Below are 18,707 nucleotides of genomic sequence, written 5' to 3' on the forward strand. Positions count from 1 at the left end.
ATCAGAGGAAGACATTTTTAACTTCAATGAGAAAAAGGCTTTTATTCTTTTAAATGTGTGACTCATTTGGACAGCTGTGTGTGCGAGTGGAATAACTGACTGCATTATAAGAAGCGAGCAGCCTGAAGCTGACTGAGCGGTGCTCCTGCCCCACATGACATCACGTGGCGCAACACTCACATCAGCTTTTCGGTTGGTTTTGGGTAATAATTAAACACAGAACTTTATTTATAGTTTTGCCCCATTTTCTCTCTGGGTAATCTAAAGAAACACAATTATCTCTGAGTTATTATGACTTCATGTAATGTGGGCACTTCTAATTCGGACGACCCGAGAACAGAGACACCCCCCCTTCACAGGACTTCAGTCCACTCCAATGGATGATGCCTGTCCAAAAACATGTTTTTGTTGATCACATCTAGATTATTATCTGGATGTGGACCAAAAGCACACCTGTAGATAGTTTGGATAGTTTGGATCCCCAACACTTACTTTGATCCTGATTCCTTACCTTTGTTTGTGATTGCTCACCTTTGGCCCTGATTCTAGTCCTTTTTCCATGTGACTTATCTTTGATCCTGATATGTGATCCTGATTGCTCATCTTTCATCCTGATCACTTATCTCTATATTCCTAATCTTTGATCATGATGCTAGAGACTGATCAATAATCTTTGATCATGTTCCTAATCTTGTATTGTGATAATGTGTATTGTAATTGCTGATCTCGATTACATATCTTTGGTCCTAGTCTGTGATCCTGATCACTCATCTAGTATCCTTATCATTGAATGATGAATATGTTCTTTGATCCCAATCTATTATCTTTAATCCTGATCCTTGTTCCTGATCACTCATTTTTAATCCTGATTACTCATTTTTGATCATGTTTCTAATCTTTAATTATGATTCCCAAAAATGCATTGAGTAACACTGAACCTGATCTTTGATCCAAACTGTTCTTTAATAGTGAACTTTGATCCTGACCACTCATCTGTGATCTGGAGCTTTGATCCATAATGTTTGAACACAATAGTTGCACTTAGACCCTGACTGCTAAACGGTGAACTTGATCCTTGATCTTGGTCACTACGCTTTAATCTTGAGCTTAGATCCTGATCAGCCATTACTGATCATGCCCCTAATCTTTGATCATAATTGCCAAAAAATCAATAATCTTTAATCCTGGCCACTGAGCCACATCACACATCTTTGATCATGTTCCAAATTTTTGATTATGCCATAAATGCATTCTGATTAACATTGAACCTCATCTTTGATCTTGACTGTTTATCTTTAATAGTAATCTTTGACCTGTTCCTTCTATCTCAATCACTCATCTGCGATCAGAAATATAACCTTTGATCATGCTAGCGAGCTGCAGTTAGACCCCGACTGCTGAACTTTGAACCTGATCTTTGATATTGATTACAAATCTTTATTCCTGATCTTAGATGGTGATAAGGAATCTATGATTGTAATCCTAATATGTAACCCTGGCCAATGAAATTATATCCTGATTGCAGAATTTAGAACCTGGGTGCTGACCTTTGATGTTCTCCTTAAGAATGATCCAATCCCAAAATGAACTGGTTCCTGCTTGGGTCACGTCAGTCATTTCTTATTCAATTTGATTAATTCAAGTTTTGTGTAATCTTGGTCATAAACAAACAGATGTCAGTGAAAACACAGATGAGGATGAATGATATTTTACAGAGGCTTAAACCACCCAATTTGAGCCAAAACTGCTTCTGGCTCCACCCCATTCTGTCTAGAAATGACCTATTCCAGACACCCTAATCTCACAATAGCTTTCCTGGCTGTACCCCTTTAATATTACTACTACTAATAGGAATAATTATAACAAAAAATTGACTGTAAAACTTTGGGCACCCGCATTCAGGACCAGACCACCTTTTTTAGGCCAGTATTTCATGGTTGGAAGTTTTCCTGCTGGAGTTGTTGGCCCACCTTGAGGAGTCAGTGTGGTCGTGTTCTGGGAATTATTTTTAACAATCAGCATTACATGTTTGGTCGAACAGCACATGCAGCAAAGTGGCACAGAGCAAGACACTGACAAAAACAACACCACGTAAGCCAGAACACAGCAACTGCGACACACTGACGGATGCCTGGAGGTGATTGATAGGCAGAAGCAGGGAGTGATCAGCGACTGCAGGAGGGAAGGTGGGGTGAGAAAGGAGGGCGTCTACCTTGTAGGCGATTCGGCGTGGACATTTTTTGCCCAAACCTAGTGGAGGGGACATATCACGAAGCATCTCGTACATATCGCGATAAGCGATATGTCCGCTGTCCCCGAGGGAAAGATTGTAGAATGCCACAGTGGGAAGCATGAAGGTTTTCCCAGGTCAACGGGTTTTGACACAACAAAAAGAAAATGAGAAAATTCAGGAAAGAAAATAGGTGTGGGGGGGGGGGGGGGGGGAGACAGAGGAAAACAGAAATCTTCATTAATAAGATTTCTCGGATATTATGGGATGCCATCACAGATCCAGGAAAGGATTCTGATTTGAGCTGGGGGGGTGGGGGGGGGGGGGGATTCCCTGTGTGGAGATGCCAGATGGAGGAATCCTGGGAAAAGTTAACAGTCAGGACTGACAGAGTTTCATTCTTAAAGGGTCCGTTTGACGTTTAAAGAACTTTTTTTTCCCTTCAACTGGTCTTCACAGCTGTGAAAACTATTTCAGAAACTCAGCCGTTAAACTAACTAGGTCATTGTTAATAAACCAATGTACGACCAACCAATGTATGACCACCAACCAAAACCCCCCAGAAAGTAAACTCACATTTTTGCAGCTTTCGCCATATTAAACATTCTTAGCCGTCAGGCTAACAATGCTATACTCATCTTTGGCGATTGAGTTATTTGCGGGAAATTCTTTATGGAAAGATTTGTTTAGAAAGACATTAAAGAAAGTGAATAGGACAGCCAAAAAGGGCAACAACAACATGCTAGCAACCTACTTCGCAATCTTCACTAACCCTCAAATGATGTCTGAAGACCAGTGTGTAAACCATTCATAAACCAATTAACCAGTTTGTAAATCATTCATTTATAAATGTAGCCTCATCACTAGCTATATATATTGTACTGTAGGTAATCATAACGTGTGAATAACTACACTATGCCATTTTAACTTTTGTGAAAACACCCTTTTGAGAACTTATGTATTTTACTTTTCAGCGAATTGTGGAAAGCTGGCTTTTTCCTCAAATAAAACAATTTGCAAAGGTGAGTAAAGCACTCAGAGGTCTGATTGCTAACAACTGATCAAATATGACGGGTTGTTTTAAATAAAAATGGGGGGAGGGGGACTTGTTCTTTCTAACAAAAATGGTAACAATGGTGGAGCAGAAAAAAATCAATTTGACAGCATACAAGCATCAAAATTGGCATGATTATTCCGGAGACAGTACTTACCAAATTTAGTCAACTAGCCACTTGAAAATCCAAGGTGGTGGCCATTTTCCAAGATGGCTGACAAAATGACCTATTCTCAAGTCACTTTGGTGGCCATTTTCCAAGATGGCTGACAAAATGACCTATTCTCAAGTCACTTTGGCAAAGTAGCCATTCCGAAGGTGAGAATTCGTTCTTCCGTGACTCTCCGCTCGGTGAAAACACGCTCGGGCTGTTTGCCGTTTTATTGAAATCAGCTGGTTTTTATTGTCTCTAACTTGCTTCTAATGGCCAGCTGACAACTATCATTGCCTCAGACGGTGAGATTTATGCACTAAGCTGACCTGAAATGAACCATGGTACATTAAGTTGACTTTATTGACAAGTCTGACCCCTTTGAAAAGTGACCAAATTACATGTATTTGTATTGAGCTTGGCGATGTTTTCACTAAGAAAACCTGCCCCTCAAGGTTAAATGCCCAGATACCAACCTTAATAATTGAAATTTTTGTTTTTGCATAGAAATGCTCCATTCACAATGGATCTGTTTCACAGCGTCACTGAAATCCAAGATTGTGTCTAACTTCCAAGATGGCCACCAAATTGACCCTCAGATCTTTTTTCCCATACACAAAAACGTCATTACTTGTGTAATTTGTATGATGTTCGTGTCAGATTGTAGGTTTTCAGGTGTGGTGGATTTAATATTTCATGTTCTAACAATGACACTGTTAGTGGCATAAATTGGCATTTGACCATGTTGACTCCAGATATTATATATACCACAATGCTAAAATACCCTTGGCCGCATGAGCATAAAAACAGGAAACAAAATGCAACCTTTTGACCTCTTAAAATAGGTCAAGATAAGCCATCTTTGAACTTGTCCAAGGTCTGTGTCCCAAGAAAGCTTCCTGTGAATTTGAAGACCCTGGCAGTAACATGAATGGACATATGCTGAGAACAGACAAACGGACGCAAAGTCTTCGCAATACCCGATGGCCATATTTTGGCCTCAGGTAAAAATAACAACATATTCAACAGTAAACACCTTTTAACTAGCCAATGTGCAGTAGTTTAAAGAGATGAATACTTTCAAAACATCTACTGGGTGGAAACCATTTTGTAATAAACATAATAAATAAAGTTGTGTAATAAATTTAGTAAACACTCTAATTTGACACATAAGCAAAATGAAACATAAACACCAAGTAAAATATAACAACATCAGTATCATTTAATTGATCAAATAGGAGCAATTCTGTGCAAAAACATATTTGTGATAGGTCATTTTGGCTGCCGTCTTGGAAAATGGCCGTCATCTTGAATTTTGAAGTGGCCAATCGACCAGACATGCTGAGTAATATCATGAGAATGGTCATGCCAAAAATGCATGATTTTTCAATCATCTGCACCACTATAAAAGTAAATCACAACTTCAAAGTGTACGTAATGTACATATGCTGATGATTGCCTTTTGTGTCTACATAGCAACAGAACACTAAGTGTTGCTTTGAGGAAACACTGGGTTGAGAATATGTTAGAATTGACCCTTTAAGATGCTCCCTGTTTCTGCATGCTAACAAACAGCAGTAACCAAAGTGGAAACAAAGCGCACAATGCTCACAACTTGCCCGCTTTCTTTGAAAGCAGGGAAACCACCTAGATGTTACATCTTTCTTTGAGCTTGACTTGTGGATTTGTTTCCGGGGCTCGCCATGGTTACCTGCTAGCTGGTTAGTGGATGATCGATCCAGGTTTTTGTGTTTAAAACACTGCATGTGTGACAGGGTCATTTACTGGAAATGACGGTAGCCATTCACAGTCCAGAAAAGCATTAGACCCTTTAAAGATTAAAGCACAGACCCTTTAAAGATCAAAGGACTGTGTGGCAGTGCAAACCTTATAGGCCACCCTGTTAGGGCACTTCTTCCCCAGGCCCAGGGGAGGCGAGATAAAACGCAACAATTTGTACATATCCTGATAGTGTATTCGTCCGCTGAAAAACAAAAACAAGTTCAAAAGGTTAGAACACAGCTCATTCCAGCACATCTCTAATCTTCTGTAATCTGACAGAGGACATCTGCATACTTAGGGAAACATTTTTCATTAGTTTTACTACAATCTTCAAATTATGATTTTTTTTTTTAATTATAAAACAAACGCACAAACAACACAGCATATTGGAACCTGGAACATGAATAAAAAAATTAAATATGTGAAAACAACTTGACATTTCAGGCTGATGAGGGGGTTTCCAACTTGTGACCCAGGGGCTGCATAAGGCCATAAGATAGCAGCTAAACGGGGGAGGGGTCAGGTCCTACAGAACAGGCCCTTCTTCCACAGTGGACTTGTAATCAGTCAGTGGAGAGCAGTGCTAGGCAGAGGCTAAGGTAAACAGTTAACTGTACAATCAGTCATTTTAAAAGGTTTATTTACATTTAGTGTAGTAAACACACGCACATTTAGCACCACATTGATAACGTCTGTGAAACCGGACACACAAAGCTGTATCTGCCCCATCCAGAAATAATAATTAGCTGGCTAACTTGCTGTTGTGATGTTTGCGTTCTCAGTAAATAATGCTGTGATTACAAATTCCTACATTCATATCAAAACAAATTCCAATGTCCACTTTTTTAACCACAGCCTTCTTAGGTTTTTCTACAAACAGGCCATTTTGAAGAGGCTGTGTATGTATCATTATGCTAATGCTAACTGCTTAAGAATGGCTGTACATGCTAATGCTGGTGATCAGCTATCAAATGCATCATGTCAGAGATGAACAACATCCGGTATAAGTAGCCGGGAGATCCAGGTCCTGAAATCCAGTAATTCCTGGAAAACGTAATCACTGCCATGTGTGATGCCATGAGTAAATCCACCTCCAGGATCTATGACATCACTTCCTGTCCTGCTTCTGTAACTGCAGGACAAACCTTAGGACAGATCATGACAGATTTGCAGATCCAGAAGGACACTATGTGTGATACAATAGCCATAGCAGATGGCCACCCTTGTGAGTCTTTTCTGCTTGTGGTTTCTTCCTGTAAAATAAACTATGATTTAAATTTCTTTTTCTTTCCAACCACCGTCACCAATGTGCCTGCTCACGGGGTGAGTAGTGTTTAAACCTTACCAATGTAAAGCTCTTTGGGCTAACGTGTTACAATTTTACTGTACATAGATAAATTGAATTTAGAATACAATTACTGACACTGCAAGAGTGTTTATTTAGAGAAAATGTTAATTTATAATGAAGTGTACCAGGTTATACTAAATATGTAAGAATATCCTGTCTATAAAGATCCTTTCTTCACGGTTTACTTAGCGGCCATAAACCTTGAAGTTTAGAAATCAGAAACTGATTAAGTTTGCTGCAACCTGAGCTAATGATGATGCAAAGATAAGTTATCGAGCGCTTCAGAATGTGTTCAATGTTACCCAGACTGCAGCTCGTTATGAATAATATTTCCTCTCATGTAATGCCTGACAGGTGGTTTCTTACTCCGAATCTTCTCGCCGAGTGTCGACTCAGACAAAGCTGCTGTGAAGTCTTTGTTAAAACTTAATGAGCCTTCAGACAGATCATTTCTTCCTGTTGGACTTTACACAACTCGTGTTCCTCTTTAGCGCCGACACACCCCCAAAATTTTGGAAGGCGAGGCTTCGGAACCCATCTGATTAGTGGGATGTATAGTTGAGTGGACGGAGATCATAATGCTGGATTTGTAAGCATCACTCCATCTGAGGGAGGCGGGCGGGACGGGGGATAGGGTGGGGGTCGATGCCAGCCTCACCCGACTTGTTGGGCTCCAGCTTAGTGTCATTTACACGCTGCTGCAAAGACGGGATTATTCCAGACACATGTGACAGACGCACAGCGCTCAGCTCAGGCAGAAACACCTACCAAGCAGCAGGATCATACTCCGCCCACACGCGGATAAACTCATCCAGGTGATGAGGCCCCAGGATGGAGGCGTCCCTGGTCAGGTACTCAAAGTTGTCCATGATGACGGCAACAAACAGGTTCAACATCTGATGAGTAAAAAAAAAAGTCAAGTCAAACATGTGTATTTTAAACAATTAAATGTTGCTAGAAAGGGAAAACTGCAATGGATTTATTTTAAAAAAAGTTCCAAAATAATTCATAAATAAATAAAAAAATCTGGAATATATCAATGTTTAAGTAAAAAAAAAAAAAATTCTAAAATTCATCGGTACTTAAAACGATAAACAGAAGATTCTTCACAACACAATTCTTCACAAACATAATGTATTGAGTTTTGACAGTTTTAACAATTTCTGTTTTCTAAAATTATTTTTTAAATGCTACCACAATTTGGCTCCAGAACCACTTAGGGAATTTATAGGGAGACCAAACTGCAGCAGGACAACAAGAGGTAGCTTAAATCATAACTGTACCATCCCCAAGTGCAGAACCTCGTTTGGACAGTCAGCCTTTTCTTACAAAAGCTGTAAACTCTGGAACTCACTGCCCACAGATATTAAGGCTGTCAGCGAGTTGAAAATGTTCACCTTTAAACTTAAATCTTGGCTTAAATCAAACCAAAACTGTACCCACCAGTAAACATATGAGAATGAATGAATGAGATGAGTGAGATGAGAGTTTGAATTGCACTGTTCTATTTATTATAGATGTTCAAATGTACGAGGTCTCTTAGATAATAAACCGACTCTTTTATTATTTTTTTTTAACTATATGGATTTGAATGACGTGCGATTACATCAATCATGCTTGAACCCTCGTGCGCATGTGTGAGTTTTTTCACGCGTGTCGGTGATGTCATTTCCCTGTGGGCAGGCCTTGAGTGAGATGTGGTCCCGCCCTCTCGGCTGAATTCCTTTGTTTCACACGCTGCTCCAGACGGCGCGCGTTGCTTTATCAACATTTTTTCTGGACCTGTGAGGAATATCAGAGTGGACACTATTCGAGAAATTAAGCTGGTTTTCGGTGAAAAGTTTAACGGCTGATGAGAGATTATGGGGTGTTTCTGTCGGTGTAAGGACTTCCCACAGAGCAGGACGCCGTGCAGCGCTTCCATGCACCGTCGTCGGCCTGTTTCGACCTGAAAACATCCTAATTTAAGGCTAAATTCACCCAGGACGTCGTGAGAGAACAGAGAAGATTCAGAAGAGGCCGGCATGAGGACTTTATGCGGACATTCCACTGTTTAAGGACACTTTTTAATGAAAGACGTGCGCGCAAATTCGCCGAGTCGTTTTCGTGACGACTCGGCAAATCCGTGTGCGCCGCGACAGGAAAACCACCTCCGTGTTGAAAACCATTTGTAAAATTCAGGCGGCTTTTGATGGCTTTCAACAAGTGAGTAACTGAGAAATTGTTTAACAGCTTGGGCATGTTCCAACTTGCCCGTTAAGGTTTCCAACGGAGGTGTTTTTCCTGTCGTGACCCCCCGCGGTCGGGTCCAGCCCGACATGCGACTCTGCCCGCACGTTCTTTCATTACAAAATGTCCATTAACAATGGAATGTCCAAATAAACTCCTCATGCCGACTTCTTCTGAAAGTTCTCTGTTCTCTGACGACTTACTGGATCAACAGAGCCTGAAATGTGGAAGTTTTCAACTTGAAACGGCGAGACGCTGCCGCCTCGAAGTGCAGATCGCCATCAGGCGCCGTGGGCCGTCCTTACGGCGACACTACCAGACCAAAATCTCTCATCAGCCGTTAAAATTTTTACCGAAAACCAGCTGAATTTATCGAATGGTGTCCACTCAGTTGTGCCTTACAGTTTTGAAAAAATTTTGATCAAACAAAGCAACAGTCTCTGAGCCATTCCTAAACAATGAAAAAAATCGACGAGAGGGTGGACGACTCCTCACTCAAAGACTGCCCACAGGCGAATGACGTTACCGACAGGCGTGAAAAAACTCTCGCATGCCCACGAGGGTTCAAGCATGTCTGATGTAATCACACGTGATTCAAATCCATATGGTTTTTGAAAAAAATAATAAGGTCGGATACTTTTCTAATAGACCTCGTAAATTAAGATGTTTTTTAGGTCGTGTTAAAGTAGAAAAGCCTAACCAGGGACGGGAGTTGTAAATTAGCACTTGTTGCTATACTCCGTATGCATCACATCAGCTACAAGCTTTGATTTGTAACTATGTCTGATTGTATTGTCCCTGTCAAGAAAAAAAAAGAAAGAAAGAAAGTGTAAATAGTGTAAAAATGTAATTCTGAAAATTCATCACTACTTTAATGATAAACAGAAGAAAGTGAAAACTGTATAAAAATTTAAATTCTGAAAATTCATCAGTACTTATAAAAATGTTATTTTGAAATTCACTAGTGTTTAAAATGATAAACAGAAGCGAAAACCTCTTTTTTAAAATCTGTATTTCAGTGCTTAAAATGATAAACTGAAGAAAGTAAAAACTGTATAAAAAATCTGAAATTGAGGTGTTAATATGACTGACACAAGAAAGTGATTTTTTTTTTCAAATCTGGAATTCGTCAATGTTTAAATAATTAACAGAAGAAAGCAAAAAGTTAAAAAATTTTATTCTGGAATTCAGCATTTAAAGATTAACAAATCATTTTGTTAATCAAAATTTTGTTTTCAAATCTGGCATTCATTGGTGTTTAAAATTTTTAAATGAGCAAGCAAAGAAAAAGAAAAATTATAAAAAAAATTGTATTTTAAAATTCATGTGTTTTTGTACCAGATAAAAATTAAAAGTGCATAATAAAAATAAAAAAATGAAGCTGACATTCATCAGTGTTTAAAATCATTAACAAAAGAAAGTGAACACTGCATTTAAAAAAAAAAAATTAATCTGGAATTCAGTGTTTATGGTGATAAACAGAACAAAGTGAAAACAAAAAAGCAAACACTCGTTAAAATTTTTTCAATTTCAGAAGTGTAATTTGCATCCGTTTAAATTTTATTTAATCCATCAGGGATTCCGCAACATAATTTGCTGCTCAGTTTTTGTCTTTGAATTGTCTCAGAACAAACACTATAGAAAATAACATACAATTTTTAATTTATTATTATTATTATTATTATTATTATTTGGCCACAGCTGAGGAGGGGCACAAACTTTAAGCCATCAAATGTCTGTCATTTTAGTCACATGAGATAAGAGACATTTCTATAGAAGGACGTAGTACCAAAAATGAGCAGAGGAAGATAAAGGAGACAAAGTAGAAATATGCAAAATCGCTTCCACAGTCTGTCCCCATGTTTCCTGCGAGCTGATCGCACGGTCGATTACTTAAACACGCCAACATGATCTCATGCCACGCCTCGCCAGTCGCACTCCTGCCAGACAAAATGCACATAAATCACATTTAAGAAGCACACAAATGCAAACAGAGAGACAGCAATGACTGTGTGACAGCCAGGGGACAAGAAGCTGTCTCCATGGTTACAAACAAGAAGATCTAGCGACCCCCAAGTAACCCCGCAGGGTTTACCTGAAGAGGAGAGTCAAGGCTTGGAAGAAGGTCCGGAAGTTGTTGTGATGATTGATGGCCATTTCGTCATTGAGCTCAATGTTGCCAAACACCTGAGGAAGGAGAAGGAGCAGATTCAGGAATACAAATCAGAAAATACAAAGTTGCCCGCGATGCCTTTATGGAAATGCAGCAGCACAAACTACAAGAAGCTGCGGTCAGGAGTATATTTTGAAAATGTATATATGGCGTGTGGATGAAAAGTTTTGAGCCTTACAACAAAAGTGTGAAGATGAATTAATGAAGCGTATTTTTATTTCACATCTTCAGATGACCAATTCTTTTTTTGTTGTTTCTTTAAAATGTATTTGGCCTTTGACTATGAAGGCTGGAGCTACTGAATGTTTTAATGAATGGACAAAGATGAATATTGTACAGTCACCAAACACCTGCATTTCAAAGTGTTACGTATTTTCCACAGTATAAGTCGCACCCATTAAAAAATGCCTCTCCCATAGGAAAAACCCATATATAAATTGCACTGGAGTATAAGTCGCACCCGTTACAAAATGACTCTTGCACAGGAAAATCTCACGTCACACTGAACTATAAGTTGCACCTGTTACAAAATGACTTGCACAGGAAAATCTCACGTCACACTGAACTATAAGTTGCACCTGTTACAAAATGACTTGCACAGGAAAACCTCATATGTCACAATGAACTATGAGTTGCACCTGTTACAAAATGACTTGCACAGGAAAATCTCACGTCACACTGAAATATAAGTTGCACCTGTTACAAAATGACTCTTGCACAGGAAAATCTCATATGACACAATGAAATATAAGTCGCACCTGTTACAAATTGACTCTTGTACAGGAAAATCTCACGTCACACTGAAATATAAGTTGCACCTGTTACAAAATAACTTTTGCACAGGAAAATCTCATATGACACAATGAAATATAAGTCGCACCTGTTACAAATTGACTCTTGTACAGGAAAATCTCACGTCACACTGAAATATAAGTTGCACCTGTTACAAAATGACTCTTGCACAGGAAAATCTCATATGACACACTGAAATATAAGTCGCACCCGTTACAAAATGACTTGCACAGGAAAATCTCATATGTCACACTGAACTATGAGTTGCACCTGTTACAAAATGACTCTTGCACAGGAAAATCTCATATGACACAATGAAATATAAGTCGCACCTGTTACAAATTGACTCTTGTACAGGAAAATCTCATATGACACAATGAAATATAAGTCGCACCTGTTACAAAATAACTTTTGCACAGGAAAATCTCATATGACACAATGAACTATAAGTCGCACCTGTTACAAAATGACTCGCACAGGAAAATCTCATATATCACACTGAAATATGTCGCACCCATTACAAAATGACTCTTGCACTGGAAAATCTCATATCTCACACTGAAATATAAGTCCCACCTGTTAAAAAATGACTATTGCACAGGAAAATCCCATATATAAATTGCACTGGAGTATAAGTCGCATGCGTGTAAAAAAGCCTCTTGCAGAGGAAAAAACCATATGTATAAGTCGCACCTTTTTTTCGTATTATCAGCACTTTCATTTGGAAATTTTCTGCATTGTTTTTGTGTCCTTATTATTATTGCCATTTATTATTATTATGAATGAAATCTTTTGTGCAACAGTGGCAACGCAGCACCAGTGGCAGAATGAAATCAGATTTTTTTTTAAATTTATTTATTTTTTGACGTCATAAAAAAATTAAGAACATGGGAAAATTCAAGGGTTTCTAATCTTTGTCATTCCACTGTAATGTCAAACTTTTTATACCCTGTTATTTGATATATAGTGTACTACATCATAATATATAACGCATGCACCATTTGGCCAACATGGAGCTTGTAAAGCAAATTTGAGCTTAGGAAAGAAACAGGGCATGCTTTTAAAGTCATACACAGGTAACTGTCACAAAATTTGGCATCTCATTGCTAGAACTCAGAAATATTTATTTCCCCTATGGAATGGCTAATTTGCTGGTCCAAAAACACCACCTCCTACGCACCAGAGACCCTGCAGATACTCTATATTTTCAGCACAAACAGTTTGAGAACCTGTTTGAGATGACATCATAAATGATCCTTTACAGCAGCAGTTTGCAAAAGAGAGGGAAAAAAGTCCAAAGGAAAATGAGACTGCATACAGCTGTAGAGAAGCTTGACTCTTTTGACTGGACTGGGTTGCTTGACGCGAGGTGGTTTTGCTTCTAATCGCAGAAGCTTCCTCAGCTAAAATTCTTGCTCTGGGAATCTGACTTCTGTCTTGACTCTTGTAGAGAAGAATAACAGAAGCCACTACGGAAACACTGCCTACAGCTCATACGTCACAGGACTGTAGCCCCTCCACCATGAATTTACACAAGAATTTCAGTAGTCCTGCAATGACATTCCTAGAAAATTGACATTTGCTTGTTTTTAGACGATTTCTCACATTCACCCCTTGTTCACATAGCAACCATCGGACCATTCTTTATGTGCTGCACTAGGATCAACACAGCAACTTCACGTCGCTCACATAACGCTTGATGTATTTGTTTTTTCTCATTTTCCTCTTGCTTTGGTGTGCTTCCATGGTTCCAAATAGACAATTTTCTTTGTAGAGCAGGTAGCTGAGTGGAGAAGAAGCTGGCCTGCCAATATATAGACCTGGTTTGAATCCCGCTCATCTAATGTGACATATGTGCACTTGGATATTCAGCGTCATCCACAATGCTTGTCAACAATTTGTGAATGTTACTAAAACCAACCTGAACCCCGTTTGACAACAGACTGAAACCACAGATTCACAAAGATAATGCACGGAAGTTTGCCTGACGGATCACGTAACATTCTGAATTTGACAGCTTGACAGCCACGCCGGTCCTGATTATTGATTGACATGGCACATAGTGGAGTCAGTACACAGGATGCACGGATTTACTTCTAAAACCCACCTGCATACCAATGATGGCATAGATGAAGAACAGCATGGCAATGAGGAGACAGACGTAAGGCAGGGCCTGGAAAGAGACACCAAAAATGCACTTTAAAAGCTCAAATCTTCAGATTAGCAGAAAAAAAGTTCAACTTATTTTCAGCTTTTAAATTCCGGTCACACACACAATATTTTAATGTTAATATGCATTTCTTTCTAGTTTTGCTCTTTGTTGACACAAACTGTGCAGATCTGTCCTCCTAATGTAGTGGTGGGCACAGTTAACCAAAAAGTTAGCACTGATAACCTTTCATCAGTAAACTGAAACAGAAACTATGAAAACACTAAATGGAAACAGGTAAAAAAAAACAAAAAACTTTTTTTGGGTTGTTTTTTGGCTGTAAACCCCTGAAAAACAGACCTAAAGAGTTGAGATCATGATATGTTGAAGACTAAAAGGGGCCATCCCTATATTCATAGGGCCCTATGTTCCCAAATTAATATGGTAGACGATGGGACCATAACAAGAGGTTCTGTCCTACCAGGCTCTCATATTCCCCAGTTCTAGTGTTCTATGCTCCCAGGGCCCTATGTTTCCCAGTTCTAGGATCCTATGCCCAGGGCCCTATGTTTCCCAGTTCTAGTGTCCTATGCTCCCAGGGCACAGTGTTTCCCAGTTCTAGTGTCCTATGCTACCAGGGCCCTATGTTCCCCAGTTCTAGTGTTCTATGCTCACAGGGCCCTATGTTTCCCAGTTATATTGTGCTATGCTCCCAGGGCCCTATGTTTCCCAGTTCTAGGATCCTATGCTCCCAGGGCCCTATGTTTCCCAGTTCTAGTGTCCTATGCTCCCAGGGCTCTATGTTTCAAAGTTTTAGTGTTCTATGCTCCCAGGGTCCCATGTTCTCCATTTCTAGGGTGCTATGCTTCCAGGGCTGTATGTTCCCCAGTTCTAGGGTCCTATGCTCCCAGGGCTGTATGTTCTGCAGTTCTAGGGTCCTATGCCTCCAGGGCCCTATGTTCCCCAGCTCAGTAAAGCACATGGTGAGTACCTGGAAAAGGTAAGGATCCCCTACCATGGGAAGGGTTCAGGTTAATGTATTTTAACAGAAAATCCAACTGGGGATTATGGTTTCTGGGATCATAGAGCCCTGGGAACATAGGCACATTCCCACGTAAACATGAAAGTTACCAAAAAGGTTTAGCATGCCAATATCAGATGATGCTCAAGATATACATAAATATTTAAATGAAATTAAACAGTAGTTTACATTCAACATAGTTTATTCACAGCACAGTAAGTATTAAATAAATAAGAACTATTAAATAAAAATACACATGGAAAATAATTTTAATCTAATTAATGCATTTACTCTGGCTTGACCTCTAGCTGCTAGAAGTGATGCACGTATTAGACCAATCACTGCTCTAATATCACAAATAAAATTAATCTAATATCCTGATCATGTAAAAGTAGGTTAAAAAAAACAAGTATCACAAATAAAATTAATCTAATATCCTGATCATGTAAAAGTAGGTTAAAAAACAAACACCAAAGACCTTATTTGATGAGGAAAATCATGTTTCTAAAAGAAATTGTGAAAAGTTCAAAAAATGTTTGTCATCATCATCATCTTTGTAAATAATGGTGTTTGGTTACTGCTGCACTACTGCCACCAACAGGCCATCTATAGAACAGCGCCAAAGAGAAAAATAACCTAAGCTCGCCCACAGTCCTTGAGATATGAGTGGGATGTAGCACACTGGTGTTATGCAGGACTTTTGACTGTGACCAGCAGGGGGCGCTGCAGAAACGTGCAACAGAAGCTTACAGTTTTAAAGTACTTTCTGATGGAGTCTTCCTTTTTTGAAAACCAAAATAATTCTCTTCAACATTGCGATCTTTGACCCACAGCTAGGTCATAATGATGCCGTAGGAGCTCTCAGCCAATTAGCACCCAGTGATCACTTTAAAAATGAAGTCAGTGGCTCCCTCACTGCCTCATAATCAGTAAACGATAAACAGTTTTTGAGGGCAGAGTTAGAAAGACGGGCTTGATGATCTGGAGGAGAAAATACAAACCAATCATACGTTGCTGTAACCTCCAGCCCAGCAGGTGGCAGTAGTACACACTAAAGTTGAAGACTGAGGAAATGTGGAGGGTTTTTTTTTTTTTGGAAAACACATACAAACTCACATACAAACATATGAAGTGGGGAAGTAACTTTTAAACAAATATTGATGAGTAAAACTTGAGCATGGCTTCTCCCACCTCAAACAGCGAGAGGATCCGCGAACCTGATCTGTAGGTCAATTCTTTGAAGCAGCCGAGGGAAGCCTTCGGTGTAATTAAATAGCCAGCCTTGAATGCTGCAGTTACTGTCTGTATCCATTATACGGATAAAAGCCCTCAGTGCCGACATTAAGGACAACAGAAATTCAAACACACTCTGCTTTTAACTCAACGTGTCCCAGAGGATTCAAAGTCGAACTGCCGGCCTGCTGGCAGTCCATTACTCCTGTTTTAGCAGCATTTTGCAGAACTCTCAAAATCACTTTGTGTATTTTAAACAACAGCCTATATGGTCCCTAGAATTAAGTCCTACATAGGCCCCAAGGCCCATTGGACCAAATGCTTATCCCCTGGATACCGTCTGAGTTTCCCACTGATGGATGCCAGTCCATTATAGGTCAGTTCCCCAGCAAGGGCCGCAACACGATTACAGCTGGTTGGACTGGGACGATGCAGATGAAGTGTCTTGCCCAAGGACACAGACAAGTATCATGAAGAACACAGCTGGAATCCAACCCAGGTCCATCTATTGACAGTTACCGCTGACCCCACACCGCCACCGGCTGTGCACTGCTAATTAAATAAATAAATAAATAAACTAGATCATTTTTATACTGAATATTTGTTTGTTTGTAAACTAATGTGCATCTTGGGAAAATGAAAGTTTGGATTATGTATTTGTGTGTGGTAGCAATTTAATTAGATTTTAATGTTTGTTGTCCTAACTTTCCATCTTGGCCTGTGTGCCAGTCGACAATGCTATTTCCTGACTACTTGTGTCACACACTGAACATCGGTCCTTTGTTTTGCTCGCGCAAAGCTGTTTCCTGTAAACATCAAAAGTGAACTCTATGCAAACGACACGCTGTCTCACAGGGTTTCCTGCTTCATTGTTTATTACATTTATTATAGTGTGGGTTTCCTCCGGGTACTCCAGTTTCCTCCCACAATCAAAAAACATGCTTATTTAAGGTCTGTTCCTTTCTCTGCCCCTGACCAAGGCAGAGTCTCTACATCTGGAGTTGGTCCCCGGGCGTTGGGCTGGGGCTGCCCACTGCTGCTAATGGGTGGATTGTGTCTAACTGTAACTTGGATCATTTGCTTGGGACTCCGGCGAGGGCGGCCACATCTTCTCCTCTCTCCTCTCCTTCTGTGTTTTTCTCTATCTCTGCCCCAACCTTCAAAAGTCCCAACTTCACCAGACTGTGCATTCTTTGAACTATATTTGGAATAACCATGGAATTGATCAGCTGGTCTCTCAATGCTATTGACACCATTTTTTCATTGACAAAAAACGACACCTGGGAGAAGTGGCATGTCGCATGCTTGGCACCACTCTCCGTGGAAGACATCAAGGACTTATTCTTATTTGCCTTTATGGTTGGAGGTCTTTTGCTGCTTGGAATTCTGTGTCTCTCTACCTTATCAGGTACTGAAAGTCAAAATGCCCTATTGTTTTCCTCTAGAAGGATTTCAATGGCCTTGGTGAAGCATTTGGCTCCCTCTTCATTTGGCTCCCCCCTCCCCAGACAGATATGAACTCATCTGCACACATGACGCAAGCCCCCCTACCCCATCTTTGTGGTTCTTTCCCCACCCCTGTCCCACTCCGGCCTTTGCTCTGCCACAGCTCCCCTCTGGGAGGCCGTGCAGCACTGCTGCAGCAACCTCCACCCCCCAAGCTTGTTTGCGCGGCATGAAGCTGCTGCAACCCACACTCACATTGCCTCAATTCCGATGACGGACTGTTTCAAAGTTTAGCGTACATAAACAATCAAATGTATATGTGCGGTTGTTTAATTCTGATGTGTGCCATTATTACATTTAACTAGTAATAATTGTGGATTAATTGCTGTATTTTTGTCTGAGATAATTGGGTGTGATATGAATTGCCCTTTTAGGGATCAATAAAGTTGTTTGAATCTTGAATCTAAATGCAGAAGACAAATTTCATTGTATGTGTACAATGACAATAAAGGCTCTATTCATTCATTCATTCTTTCTTTCTTTTTTCAAAGGTTTATGTTCTGAAACATTAAAAAAATATATAAAATATGTGGTATAATTTTTGTTTCTTGAACCGGCTCAACACATTGTTTGTAAATGATACAATCCAGAAAGAGAATTTTTCTTTCCACTCACTGTGTATTTCCTTGGGTTCACGTTGTGCTCGTTTTGAGTGTTTTTCTAACCTTGAATGACTGGACGAAGGTCCACAGCAGGATGCGGATGGTGTAGCCCTGGCGGAGCAGCTTTATGAGGCGAGCTGCTCTGAACAGCCGCAGGAAGCTCAGGTTAATCATTTTGTCCTGGGAGACAAAATAAACTGTGTCAGTGATGTGAATGTAATGCAGAAAACATCAAATTCAGCACTCTGAAGTAAAAAAAAAACCCCCGAATATATACAGCAGGTAGAATAAGTATTGAACACATCACCATTTTTCTCAGTAAATATATTTCTGAAGGTCCTGCTGACATTAAATTTTAACCAGATGTCAGTAACAACCCAAGTAATCTATACATGCAAAGTAAACAATACAAAAAGTACAGAAATTACGTTCTATGT

The 18,707-nt window shown here is 39.8% G+C and overlaps 1 protein-coding gene across 1 annotated transcript in view; it reads right to left on the bottom strand.

The window, feature by feature from the left end:
- Window positions 1–18,707, bottom strand: part of LOC117530142 (voltage-dependent N-type calcium channel subunit alpha-1B-like) — a 439,538-nt gene that overhangs the window by 43,271 nt on the left and 377,560 nt on the right. The window contains 6 exon segments of the mRNA XM_034193105.1: window positions 2,213–2,309; window positions 7,334–7,461; window positions 10,584–10,734; window positions 10,890–10,981; window positions 13,867–13,932; window positions 18,334–18,450. Of these exon segments, the coding sequence (XP_034048996.1) occupies window positions 2,213–2,309; window positions 7,334–7,461; window positions 10,584–10,734; window positions 10,890–10,981; window positions 13,867–13,932; window positions 18,334–18,450 (651 nt within the window).

The sequence above is a fragment of the Thalassophryne amazonica genome, chromosome 17 (assembly GCF_902500255.1).
Source record: "Thalassophryne amazonica chromosome 17, fThaAma1.1, whole genome shotgun sequence".
NCBI lineage: Eukaryota > Metazoa > Chordata > Actinopteri > Batrachoidiformes > Batrachoididae > Thalassophryne > Thalassophryne amazonica.